The sequence below is a fragment of the Stegastes partitus genome, unplaced genomic scaffold, assembly GCF_000690725.1.
Source record: "Stegastes partitus isolate 25-593 unplaced genomic scaffold, Stegastes_partitus-1.0.2 Scaffold1338, whole genome shotgun sequence".
Taxonomy (NCBI): domain Eukaryota; kingdom Metazoa; phylum Chordata; class Actinopteri; family Pomacentridae; genus Stegastes; species Stegastes partitus.
This window is the reverse complement of record NW_007579069.1, coordinates 34,662-48,371: the sequence shown is the minus strand read 5'-3', so window position 1 is coordinate 48,371 and position 13,710 is coordinate 34,662. Positions and strand designations below refer to the sequence as shown.

At 42.0% G+C, this 13,710-nt stretch overlaps 2 protein-coding genes across 3 annotated transcripts in view; both read left to right on the top strand.

Moving 5' to 3' along the window:
* Window positions 1-4,499, top strand: part of tmem25 (transmembrane protein 25) — a 17,033-nt gene extending 12,534 nt beyond the window's left edge. Inside the window, exons 5-7 of the mRNA XM_008298674.1 lie at window positions 281-409; window positions 3,701-3,790; window positions 3,899-4,499. Coding sequence (XP_008296896.1) covers window positions 281-409; window positions 3,701-3,790; window positions 3,899-3,972 — 293 coding nt within the window. The 3' untranslated portion in view covers window positions 3,973-4,499. The remainder of the gene's footprint in view (window positions 1-280; window positions 410-3,700; window positions 3,791-3,898) is intronic.
* Window positions 4,500-5,461: 962 nt separating this feature from the next.
* Window positions 5,462-11,069, top strand: LOC103369846 (T-cell surface glycoprotein CD3 gamma chain). 2 transcript variants are annotated; one of them, XM_008298675.1, is made up of 7 exons: window positions 5,462-5,568; window positions 5,905-5,975; window positions 6,110-6,127; window positions 6,247-6,444; window positions 6,581-6,724; window positions 10,553-10,611; window positions 10,709-11,069. In XM_008298675.1, exons 2-7 carry the CDS (start codon window positions 5,930-5,932, stop codon window positions 10,763-10,765), a joined length of 522 nt encoding a protein of 173 aa, XP_008296897.1. In that variant the 5' UTR covers window positions 5,462-5,568; window positions 5,905-5,929; the 3' UTR covers window positions 10,766-11,069. The 2 variants fall into 2 exon arrangements, with proteins under 2 accessions (XP_008296897.1, XP_008296898.1); XM_008298676.1 differs by having other exon boundaries at window positions 5,468-5,568; window positions 5,908-5,975.
* The last annotated feature ends 2,641 nt before the right edge of the window (window positions 11,070-13,710 follow it).

Genomic DNA, 13,710 nt, shown 5'->3' with positions numbered 1-13,710 from the left:
ACCAACCTGTAACTCGTAGACAATGAAAAATACTTTGATATTGAAAGTTTAAAAAACATTGCTTCTGGATTGTGACGGAGTGATTCCTACCAGCGTCCACGTCTCTCTGATGCCACACTGCATCCAGCACACCTTTATGCCACACGCTGTCTCGTAAATTCCATCTCAGCACATTAGTGCACTGGAAAGAAAGCACTGATGAAAGCATCTTTTCTGCTCTTAGGAATACTTTATGTCCATCCTACAGATCAATAACACCTCTAATCCAAGTGTGATATCTCTGCATATCATCCACGCAGTGACTCAGCCAATCTGAAGACGGAGAAGGTGGATAAGACCCACATCCCCAGAGAGAACATGTCTCTGCCTTCCAACATGCAGCTCCACGACCTCAGCACTCTGAGGAAAGGTAAGAGTTGTAAAAAAAACAAAAAACGGCAAAGCACCTTGAGCTCGAATGCAGATAGCTGGAAGGTGGATGAACTGTGGACACCTAGAAGTGTGAGCGTGTGCATATTTAACACATGCAGCAGCCGCTTACAACAAACCGCACAGCATTTGTGGTAAAACGTGATAAATTGTGGCCCAAGATCTTGTTAAGAGCAAGCAGTCCATAGTTCCTTGAATAGTTTGGGTTTAGTGAGTCTCAGGAGCCCAGATTCATTGTGTTGCGGTTGTTGGTGGTAACAGGCAGTGGGAGCACACGGGGGGAGGTTTTCTTTGAACATCGGTGTGAATCAAGCGGGGGGCTGTGGGAGTTCTCCCCCAGGAAATTTACACAATCAAACACTTAAACTCCCGCTTTCTATTGAATATTTATTGTTCCTTTTCTGCATCAATTTATGGTGCAAATATCTTTATTTGTGTGAAGGAAAACTCAAGGAATCTAATGCAGTACTTTCAAACGTTTATTCTCCTGTGGATCAACTTCTCGCTGCTGATGGAGGCTTTACTCGTCTGTCCTCTTCTTTAAATGTGCATGTGGCACCTTTTCATGTCGATGAATTTTTGGTCTTTGACAGTTCACGTGTGTTTGGGAAAGATTTCTGCTCAACTTTTTGCACACAACTGGTCAAAAGATAATCAAGTCTGTTAGAGAATGAGATGTTGTTCAGCCTCTAAATAATTCTGGAAAGCTAACTGTGAGGCATATTGGTGTTTTAGGTAGGCAGACAGCTTCACAGGCTTTTATTTTTCCCATAGAAGCAGAATAATGTAACAAGGAAATTATCGAGCATCACCAAATGCAAATGTTTCAGGCTTATTCAGAAGCTCCACTGAACAGCCGCCTGTTTGGCTGAATGCTCTAATCGCTCTCATTCTGATGTGTGACAGCCGGGGTTAGACTTTTTTTTGTGTTCCCTGTAATTACTCTCATAATTTCCTTGAAAAGAAATGACAATACAATTCACAGTTCTAGGAAGGTTCCTGGAAAGAGCTGTGAGATGGGGTTGGACTTACAGGAAAAGCCGGTTGCATAACCGGTAAAGTATTTCAGTCGGTGCACATCTGAACACACCAAATGTGTCGACAGCCACTCAGCATGTTTGGAGAAGCTAATAAAAGAATATTTCCTTGGATTCTAAGAAGGCAGTTTTCTCTTTTTGGAAATTAGCAACTAAACTCTAAGAACGTTTTAAACACCCTTCCTGTAAAAGTCAAGTTTTAACCGTGCTTTCGTGACCATACGGTGTTTTTAAAAATACGTTTCATGAGCAAAATCAACAGTCAAAGCCGCGGCTGAGTGTTGAAACTGTAACGATGACAAAAAGAGACGATCATCCTTCCTCAGATCGGTTTACTGCTCCAACAGGTGAATTATTCCAGTCTGACAGTGTTGAGCAGAGCTGCAGGCGAGCTGGTGTGCTGAGCTGCAGGGGGTGGCGATGGGTGAATGGAAACAGAGGCAGGGGCTTCATAAAGCTCTACAGTCTAGAGGAAACAACAGCGTGAAGTCACATCTAGGGGAGGCCTAATTATTTTAATGGAAAAAAAATCTAAATATATGTCACAGTCCTACGGAAGCCGAGAGCGGTCATGGCCGCAGAGATAATTATCCCGTTGACAGTTCTGGCTGTCACTTCAGCCTTCATCAGAAGTTGTCGGACTTCCTGGTGTGACGTATCTTATACAGACAGCTGACCGGGAACTCTGACATGACGAAAACGAAGTTGGTTTTCTCGAGATAAATTATCTCGTTTTCACAAGAAAACGATTCCAGTTATCCCGAGATAACGAGAAAATTAACTCGAGAAAACGGCGAAGAAAGAACAGTAGCGGAAAACGACCGCTCTTGGCTTCCGTACAGTCCAAATTAAAATCCAGCTGAATTTTAAATCTGCCTTGACCAGATTAAAATGTTGATTTGCTCTCTCTCGGCAAGATTGAAATCATCCTTATAACAAATTGAGATTGTAGGCCTGTCTAGACATGTTTAAAGTGTGACCACACCAAAATAAAAACCCGAATTAAACCAGAATTATACGATTGATTTCACCTGAATGAAAACCATTCATACATGTAGTGTTTGTACCAGTCCTGTGTGACTGTTAAACATGACAACAGACCTGTCTTCATATGTACGTGAATGAAAATGTTGGTGTGACCCTTTGATTATTTCGACATTAAAGAATGTGAGGTTCACACCACGGTGAAGTGTGGAGGTTATAGATTTAAAACTTGCCCAGGCAGGATTACAGTCTCATTATGACAGAAGAAGGATTTTAATGTGGTCGAGGTGAAATCAAAATCTGCCTGGATTTTAATCTGGACTGTGACGTACACATTCTGATGCATGCAGATGAGTTTGTTTAATCAGTGACGAGAGCAACTCTAAAGAAAGTTATTAAGAAGTTGTGGATATGTAGAAGTGCAAAAGTTTAGCATTTTATCAAGACAACAAAAAAATCACACCGAGTGCACATTTGCTGAATTTGCAGCACTTTATAAGCACAGATAAACGTTTCCTGTCTTGCTCAGGATGCATCTGATGCTGACTTTTAACAACAGTTCCTATCGTGCTCACATAAAAACTATTCAGTCCTCCTGGAAGTTTTCCCCGTTTACTGCTTTTCAACATTGAATTATAGTTAATATAATTTGGCTTTACCCAAAAAAAGACTCTTTCATGTCAAAGTAAAAACAGATTTTTAATAAATGATGCCAAATAATTAAAAACTTGAAGTGTGAATACGAAGCTACAGCCAGGAAGTACTTTAGCAGATCTTTATATGCTGAGACATTACTCAAGCTGGACTGGCAAAGAAACTGACATTTAATTATTTTGGTTTGTTTTTACATCCTTGATTCCGATTTATTTATTGGTGAGTTACTCGTCTGAGTTGTTGATCAGGCACGACTGCCACATGACTCATGCAGGCCACTACCTGTTGGTTGTTTGGGGGCTCAGATTATGGTCTGTTCGTACAGATTCAAATACTGAGTGAGCTGTATTGGTGCTGGTTAGCTTTGGAAGCAGCCAGGTTGCCGGTTTCCTTTCTGTTTCTCATCCAGTAGCAGGTCAGCTTCAGCCAGCAGCCACTCAGTCTTAACATGCGGTCACTTAAGTTGCATCAATTCTCTCATTCAACTTGTAGAAAAATAAGCGTATTTCCCTAAAAACTATGCCCCCGAGAAGCTCACCATCACATCTCTCTGCATTCTCCTGTGTCCTCCATCTTTCCTGCATCCCTTCTCGTAGCCCGAGAGGCCGCCCAGCAGAACAGCGTGGGAGAGCAGAAGAAAGAGGAAGAGGAGGAGGAAGATCTGTCTTTAGCCTACGCCGCCAGAGGTCAGGGAAACACACTCTGATCCTGCTGCTGTTTTCATTATTTATATGTTTGGCTGCGGAGGAACAGCAGTGAGCGGCTGTTGTTTTCTTCTCCCCTATGGTTCCCAGGTTTTGCCAGATATCCGATGGTGGGCTACATCTACAAGGTGAACAGCACAAGCAGCGAGGAGATCTGGCTCTGACGGACCTCGGAGCAACAGACTGTACGTGCATGCATAACTCAGACATTCAACCAATCATCGTTCACCTTCGAGCTGGATGAAGAGGATCCACTTGTTGTTGGAGATCTTGTCTGTTTCTGGATCAACAAACCTCTGCTCCTCCGACTCAGACGTGATCCACAACACAAAGCCGTCAGTGTTTTTGTCATCAAGTCAATCCGGTATTTACACTGCTGACGCAAAGTACGAACTCCAAGTTAGAATGCTCATATTCAGTCCGTTTTGAGTTAAGACCTCCCGTACCCACATGACGTCTCCTCCCTGTGGCATTATTGGAATGCATTAATCGTTCTATGCTAACGCCAGAATGTTAACGTGAGATTTTACATTTTGACCAGTGATATCCGGTGAAGACGGTGCATAACTAATAGAATGTGTAATTGTTTATGGACATGCGACGTGTCATGTACTGTATATTTGTATGCATATGTATATGTGTATAAAAGAGGACGTCTAATAAAGATAATATGGGGATTGTATGGAAGTGAGCAGTGGGCCGGCTGTGGTTTCAGTTTGCACTCACCAGGGGGCGCTCAGGAGCGGCGTATAGGCTGGGAAAAATGCACTCTGTGTTAGTCATGGGGGTGATGAGCTTTTGACACAACACGGAGCGTCTGTTGTGTGATGCTGAAGACGCTGCTGGATGTAGTGAGGAAGAAACCCTGTTGTCGTTTTTTTTTTTTTTTTTGCAACAGGTGCAGGAGAAGAATAATGCATCCCAGTGTGTGTGTGTGTGTGTGTGTGTGTTGCATGCGCTCCAGGTGTTCGCTTTAGGTCACAGGTTCTTGTGGTTTTTTTTCTTCAAACAGGAAGCGGAGTTGTGTTGTGGGAGCATCTATTTGCTCTCGCTGCTGTTTCTTCTGCGCCAAACAGGGAAAACACAGTCTGTCACACACACACAGGGAAAAACATTTACAACACACGGGGAATTAAAATATTCATCTGAACACACACGCTTGTGTTCGTTTGCTTTGTTTTACCAGATGGAGCTGCTCGTCATGGGCACGAGTCTCCCAGAGCAACTGCACAGCGCGAAGCAGTCGACGCGCTGATCAGCCGGAGCTGGTGCTGACTTTACCTCCAGAGTCGATATGAGATGATTCTTCTCCCATGAATGCTGCTCATGTCCTCTGGAAAAGGGTCTTGATGATTTGTGAAGAAACAAAACACAAACGAGTTTCAGTGCTTTTTTAACTGGATAAATCTCTGTACGGGGAATATGAAGTCTTTGCTAGTGATTGAACAGAGAATTAATGAGGCTTTTCAGCTGCGAATGCACAAAATACATAAATTAAATCTACCCCATCAGTGGTAGTAATAAAACTACCTCGTTGCCAGTAAGAGCCGTGCATTGAAAAAAGGAAGAAAATGCATTTAAACGAGTCCTCCACATGCAGAAATCAACAAAGAATGCTGAAATAAACCAATCACACTCACTTCCTCCTCTGTCCCCCTCACACACACACACACACACACACACACACACACACACACACACTCACACACTTCGACACTGCATGCTTCGACGGCTCAGACACGGCAGCGTTCTACTTCGAGGTCAGTACTTTTATTTCAAATTTACTGCGGGCAAAATAAAGGCGGTATTTTTTTTTATCACCTTCGACTGTTTATGTTTTCATGTAGATGCAAAAATGTAATTTAAAGACAACAAAACAAACAAACAAAAAAAGGTCAAATCAGCTAAATTCAAAGTTTGTAATATTGATTAGCTGAACTAATCGTCTTGCGCCTCAGATGTCGTCTTTAAACAGTTCTCTGTTCGAGTTAACGGAGTAAAATGGTCGACAAAAAGCAGAAAATGGCGTCCTTCCTGTTTTCTGTATACACTCCGTCTGACTCGCAGTGAACTGAAGTATTCTCTTCTTTCATCAGCAGAAGTCTCAGGACTGAACTCACAATGAAATGCCAGCAGTTAGCGTTGTTGCTGCTCTGGGGGCTGATCGGTAGGCCGCTCTCACTGTTTCTGCTCTTCATGAAATCACAAAGACACCAAACGTTTCTTACCAGTGTCTGAATTTGACTAAGTTGTATGATTAAAGTGAATCTTTTCATCTTTCTTTCCCAATTCCTCCTGCAGCATTTGTCAGCATCTGCGGTAAGAAGACTGTTGTACCTTTCCCGTGCTGGTAATGTCGTGGTCATGCCTGGTGTGGAATTATATGAACGCACATTCTTTTTTAAACTTTTGTTTTTTTTTCCCCCCCCAACACACAGAATCACAGGAGATAAAAGTGGAAGATCTCTTTGAGAAAATCAAGCTGTCATGTGGCTCAGGATACAAAATGCAAATGCCAAATGGTACACCTGATACTACCCTAACGGTGCCTAAACTTGACTCCAGCACAGGAGAGTACGCCTGTGTTAAAGACGGCGACAACGAACCTGCATCAAAAATCTTTGTGAAATTTCGGAGTAAGTCCTGCAGGAAAACTTTCATCATGTGGTGAAAACACTCATGCAGTTTCTATGGTTTTATGTACTCACAGTATTTACCCTGCATAATAGAGTGTGTGTGTGTGTGTGTGTGTGTGTGTGTGTGTGTGTCCAGGCTGTGACAACTGCATCGAGTTGAACAAGGGAGAGATATCAGGCGTGGTGGTGGCAGAAGTGGTGGCCACGGTGGTGATAGGAGTGGCCGTCTATCTCGTCGCGTCTCAAATGCGGACCGGTTCAGCCCCCTCGAACAAGAAAAGTAAAGTCAAAACCTGTCTGTCTGTCCGTCTGTCCATCCACGTTAAACCTTTCATGCAGCAAAACTGAGTGACCTTTCTTTTTCAAACTGTCTTATTATTTTTCACATCTATTACTCTAGCCAGAGGTCAGGTGTCCACTGTCGTAGACGCCACATATCAACAGGTTAAAATGCACTGTAATGCAAAAGACGACAGGTGAATACGGTAAAACAATACTTAACCACTGGATATCACCACCAGCTGGTTGCTTACATGAAGACAAGTACTTTTTTGTATTTTAAGTTTACCAGTATTTTGCTTAAGATGCAGACGACACTGACTGTTGTTACAGGAACCAAACCTTTGGCTAATGGTTCACGAGTCTTGTTGACGCATTAGAGTCCAAAGTGTTTATGGGAGGTTTGGGTGTCTAAATATACTGTCAACAGCCAGGAAGAACTATTCATTTTTACGATGTTTTTAGCAACGAAATGTTCGTAAAATATGAATGATTTCCAGGCAAACCCCTCTGAAGAATGTAGAATAAAACTGGAAAGTTTAGTGAATCCGCTGCCGAAGCGGAAATTTTTGGTTCACAGGGTGAGAAAGAAATGATTTAGTAGAATTCCACATGTTTAGTGGAAACTTTAGAGGAATTAATGACTAACAGATGAAACCTTTTTATATCTCATCAGTGATCATGTCACAATTAGAAAAAAACCCCCGATGAGCAGAATGTAACCTCTAATGCGAGACGTCCAACCCAGTGGATGGGTGCAACTCAAAAAGAAAGATAAATCACAGATTAACTAACCTTGTTGTTTCTACCCACAGTTATTCTGACTACATGTTCCATCCCTGTAGAGTAAAACATGCTTTCAGATGTTCCACAGCTCACCGGTTCATCTCCGCCACAATCTGCCGTTTTGTATTTATGAAGCCATATTTCAGGATAACAAACATTGATAAAGACAATAATCATAGAGAATCATACAGAGACACAGATAACACCGAGTTACTGTGAATAATGTGGTTTATTTGAGGTTTTAATAACCACGCAGGAGGAGCGTACGGACATTAAAACGCTTCACGAACACTCGTTCAACATGGAAATGAACTTGTTGCTGAACCCGATGGAAGTTGTGCCAGAATTGAAGTCAGTCTTATTGGTGATTGATTACAGTTTTTCTCCGTTGCTTTGGTACATTTCTCGAATCATCCTCGACAAAACAGTCGGTGCGTTTCTCAAAACAGTTTGTACGAATAACGAAACACCGTGGATTACCTGCAGAAGGCAGTTACTGGCTCTAAATCCTTAGTTCATCTCTCAAAACTAAATATGTGTCAGTGAACACGTCAATGGCATCAGAATGACCAGTCAGTGGATGAGATGGTCACACTGTTTAGTCGTGGTGTCAGTACAACAGTGTACTGATGTTTTGATGTAAACTATGGCTGAAGTTTTGATGACAGTTATTGTTCATTGTGAGTTTCACCTCAGAGATCAATTGCAAGAGTCTGGACCAGATTCGCATTTGCTGTTTGTGCTGTAGTTTGTTGACAGACCGTGACATTACGACACAGAAAGGAAAAAGACAGCACAGCACGAGAGAAAGTCAAGATTCACCTGAGAGCAACTTACCAATTAAAGACAGATTTAGAAAAAACAAGGTCTAATGGAGATGTATAGAAATGTGCTCGACGTATTCTGCATGTAAAGACTTATGCGATGAGCTAATGCCTAAATGTTGTGGGGCTGAGACTATCCAACAGAGACCCATTATACCACATTCTGATCAACACGACATGAGCAATCGATAATGTAGGAAACAGCAGAGAACTGTACGTAATCATTTACATGGACGTAGCAAAGCGTTTAGAACGTGTTCACAGAAATGAGAAGTGACACGATGATGTGAAGATTGAACGAGTGGTTCTGAGGATTTCAATTCTGAAATTCTGACTGAGAAAAACTGTAATGAAGACGATAATCATAGAGAATCATACAGAGACACAGATAACACCTGATTACTGTGAATAATGTGGTTTATTTGAGGTTTTAATAACCGCGCAGGAGGAGTGTACGGACATTAAAACGCTTCACGAACACTCGCTCAACATAGAAATGAACTTGTTGCTGAACCCGATGGAAGTTGTGCCAGAAATGAAGTCAGTTTTATTGGTGATTTAACCTGATATAGATAGATAGATAGATAGATAGATAGATAGATAGATAGATAGACTTTATTGTCCGTCCCAAAGTGATCTGAACATAGACCTCAAAATGTAAAGACGACACAGTAATCTTGTGTGAGTTTATTTTTTTTTTAAGTTGTTTATAACTGTTCTGTGATACGTTTTTACTAGAAGGTGAGCATACTGGAATAATTAACTTAAATTTAAAGTAAGGAAAACACATAATTTTCACATTTTTCCGTTCGTTTAAAGGAGTCTGTCATGTATTTGCACACGTTGTGGTGTTTTCTAAAGCCACATGCCGATGATTAAAGATCACAGGAGGAGCACAAAGAACAAACACCGCTCGAACGCTACGCTCAGAAATACTAAAACTAGCGAGACACAGTAATCGGTTTTCCCTCTGCAGTGACTTTTTGTATTCATCAGGTTCGTCTGTCAAGTTATTGCAGCAACACTTAAAGCTTGTCTGTAAAATCTCTAAATGCCCATTTAGTGCAAAACTCTGCAGATGCTCCAATGATCATGAAACACATTCACATGATTTAAATATTGCTGATTACTTTTTTTTTTAAAGAAGCCACAGCCACTGCTGACTGCGCTGGGCCGTACCCGGAGGCTGTGAACGTGGTTACTGTCGGGGCGACGCTGCAGCTGTGGCTGTTTCGGTGGCTGCAGCTGTTCTGCTGTCAGACGTCTGACGAGGCTACTCATGGATCCAGTGTGTCCTTCGTGTTTGACAGATGTGTTGCCAACATACAACACATGAGGAACAACTTCACGGCAGCGCTGAGCCAGTATTAGCGATTCAGTTATTGTTAGAAACGTTAAAACCGTCACTCAGTGAATCTGAGGTGTCGCAGAGAAGGCTTCATGTGGTCACAACCAGCGACTCTGATCACTGTAGACATCGGCCTTGTTCATTAATCAGAGGGAACGCTAACCGTATTGGGAGTAAACACAAAACTTAGCAACTATTTTGTTGCCTGAAATAACGAAATCGGCCGACCGTCACCTCTGACGCTCAACACATTACGTCCGTGCAGTTTGGGGTTTGGTCGGTCTGCACAAAGCCAACGCGTAGAAACAAGACATTGTTCTTTTAATTGCATTTTAATACAGTCACATATTAAAAGGAAGAACCTCCAGATTGATCAACACAAGCTGTCAGAATGCTGAACTGCTGATCCAGATATGCAAACACTTGTTTATTTAAATTGCTTCAAGTTACTGGATCCTGAAGAAACGCTCTCTCATCTTGCCTGTACTGCTGCGTATGTACAGCAACATGACAATAAACTGGATTTGATTTGATAGTAAACATATTGGCAAGTGTTGCTCAACTGTCGCTCTGCAAGAAAATGATCAAGCCCCTGTCTGAGCTGCTTGACAGTGTTGTCATGGTGTCGGTTTTCTAACTAGATCAGCAGCCCGGCCACAAGAAGTGAGCGTAACACTGAGCTCGTCAAACTTCTTCAGGAAAAATTTAGTAAAACGAGCAACGCAAATAAATACCAGAGACCGCAGAAGACAGGCGTGAGCAGTAACTCACCGATGCTCTGAATAACACAACTTCATCACTTTTAAAACAATCCTGCATGCATTAGACTCTGTTTGTCTGTGTGTTAATGTTCCAACACGTCTGTCCTCAGCCTCTGACCGACAGCACCTGGTTTCTAATGAAGTGAGATCCACCAACGACCACTACCAGGTGGGCGGAGTTTTAAAGGCATACGTCCTTATTACATCAACAAAACTGAACATTAAGTGACACTTTCTTTGACTTCCCTCCACCTTTTCCATCGCAGCCTCTGAGACGTAAAGACGGCAATAAAGACACGTACGACGTGCTCAACAAGAAATAGGACGGCTGGTCGCCTGCAGCCTCTCCATCCCGACTCCCTGCTGATGCTCGACCTGCTGCAGGAGGCAGAAGTCCTGTTGTCGCTTATTCCTGACATACTTTGCTCTGTATGATACTGCTTTAGATACGGCTGAGAGACCGGCTCACCTGTTGCTGCGCATCATCCGTGCTTCTTCAGCTGTTACACCTTTGATCCTGATGTTTTTCTTTGTCATTAGAACAACTGATGCTGTCATGTTGTAATAATCAAACCTGCAGAATAAATCTCGCCGTGCTGTCTTGTCACGCTGTTTCCGGTGATAAAATGACTCCAGTACTTCATTTAGGCACGACATCGAGGTGTTTGTACTTCTGGCTTCTCCTCCATTTCAGAAGTGAATCGTTTATTTGACAACTACAATTACTTCTCAGATTATGATAAGCTTGAAAATATTGTTTAAGGATAAACCAGTGGTCCCATGGTTTCATTTAAAGAAGTTTGAAATGTAAGCAGGCCTGGTTTATTTACGTTTGGAGGTCAGTGGTTCAACACACTGAACCCAAACCCTTATAGGCTCAGATAACTTTCAAAGCTTGACCCTTAGATGGTCCTCTAAAGCGCATGAAAGCTGATTATCACATACATGCTTCAGAGTAAATGCTTTCATTAGAAAACACACAAGACAGAAGATGACACAACGAAGCACCACAAAACAAGAAGCAGCCGATCATTCATGACTGACGCCTCTTTAAAACCAGCCCAGTCCCAATCCAGTTTGAATTCTGCACATAAAATAATCCACAAGCTGATGATCCTCCTAAAACAAGCAGCTGTTTGTTGAAATGAGGGTTTATAAGTGCACCTTGCTGCTCGTCTTGTTACTGAGCTCGAGGTTTGAGAGAAATCATCGAGTCACTGAGCGCCAGAGGAGCCTGATAGAAGAGTTTAACGAATCTGAAAAACTAATTAATTTAACAAACAGTCGTGACTCGATAATCCGACACTAAATGTAAAACCTTCTTTTATGTCGGATAGCAAGGCTGTCGGATTGTCAAGACGGAGGTCGAGATACAAGGAGGGCTTGATGCTGGAAGGCTCATTAGTTGTTAATTATTGTTTATAGTTGTTATAATAACTAGTAGGGCTGGTCCCAATAGAACTGTCTGGTCTCTGGATATTCAGTTATGCAGATATTCAATTAATGATGAATATCTGAATATTCGGTGCAGTTGGGGGACACTTCCACCCCGGGGGAGCGCTCTGACGGGGTGGAAGTGTCCAGAACACACAGGTGGTACTTGGCTGCTGATGCTAGTTTAGTTAGCGCTCACACTTCTGTTTCCACCATTGGTGGCCCTGCTGCCGCTGCCGCCACCATCCGTGTTTACTTCCATAAACACTGAGCACGCTCGCTGCGTGTGACGTCGTCGTGTCCTCTTCTGCGCATGCGGGACACTTTTGGGTCGTATGAAGTTCACACAGCAGATCACATACAAGTCGCATTTAACTGGAAATGTGAAGGAAGTCACAAAAAAGTTTGAGTTGAGCATGAAGTCCTGCAGTGTGAACGTAGCCAATCGGTGGGATTGTTCAGTCAGATAATACGCTGTTATCCTGATTGGTGACATTAAATGTCATGTCGGAGTCAGAATCCAAGGCTGTCGCTATGTTAAGGCTGTTTTTATGGGTTCCGTTTGTTTTTCCTAAAAACCTGTCGGATAGCAAGGTTTTGTTAAGGGTCAGATTGTGGAGTCACGACTGTATTGTATTTCATAAGCTGGTGAGCTCTTACTGTGTTCCTGTCAAATACTTTAACTGCTTGACTGCGTGTCATCATTAGACTTGTTGTAGAAGCTGCTTGTGTTGCGATCAAGACGTTGCACAACTTACATGTCATCAGATCTCAGAAGGCACCACTTATTCGCAGCATGAAGTGATAAACAGTCTTTAACGGTTCTAAATGTTTGCTTTTGCCTTGATCATTATTCCTAAAGTTCTTCTCCAGTTATTGATTAAACCCTGAAACACTCATCGCTTTACCTTCACCTTATTGGATCACAACCTCAGTTCAAAATCAGTGCAGATCATCTCCATCATTAATGCTTTGGAGTCTTAGCTGTAATGTTTAGATTAGTTCGGTTAAACTCTGTATTTAATAATACTGAAGTTAATTAATGAGTTAATGTTCTTAGTTCCTTCAGGCTCCATAATTAGTGACACTGTAGTGACACAGCCTATATATGTGTTATAGATTTAAATTTATATCATTTCTGCAGGGTTTTAATCCCTAATAAGTATTACTGAGATAAAGTCACACTATAAACAACACTACAAGGTCTCTATCTAAACTTGTTAGGTACATTTCTTAGCATGAATCATATTCTTTCTTTCTTTCTTTCTTTCTTTCTTTCTTTCTTTCTTTCTTTCTTTCTTTCTTTCTTTCTTTCTTTCTTTCTTTCTCTGGTTCCATTACTGTTGTTTTCAATGTGCCTTATCAAAACAGTGACTAGTCATCTTTGTAAAACTTCTCTCCGTTCTAATATTGGAGTAATTTTGAAGAAGAGCGGTTAAAGAGAAAACTCCGCCCTGCAGGTGGGTTCTTGTTACGTACAAAAAACCCGCAAAACACTGGAAACGCTCGGTCATGGTGCTGATCGCTTGTTCCTCTGATGACGTGTATCAGAGGCGCCACATGGACACGACGACGAGGTGGAAAAGCTGATTTTCAAGCTTGTCAGATTTAAGTGGGACTCTGACACGAGGCTGAAACATTTGACCTGTGAAGCCTGATCGCTGCTTCGCTCGTTAACCTTCAGATTGAGCTGATTAGCTTCAGGATGAGCTCAAAAGCAAACCAACAGTTTTCTGCTGCATATACGTTGGCTGTTATTCCACATTCAACCACATCGCACTGACTCCAAACCTTTTTCTTTTGTTTAATCATATACAAGAATGTCTAAATGGTA

Bases quoted from the DNA above. Each gene is read 5' to 3' on its own strand.
- LOC103369846 (XM_008298675.1), top strand. From the start codon at position 5,930: ATGAAATGCCAGCAGTTAGCGTTGTTGCTGCTCTGGGGGCTGATCG. The intron at 6,445-6,580 runs GTAAGTCCTGCA...GTGTGTGTCCAG, and splicing joins AATCTTTGTGAAATTTCGGA to GCTGTGACAACTGCATCGAG. The intron at 6,725-10,552 runs GTAAAGTCAAAA...GTCTGTCCTCAG, and splicing joins AGCCCCCTCGAACAAGAAAA to CCTCTGACCGACAGCACCTG.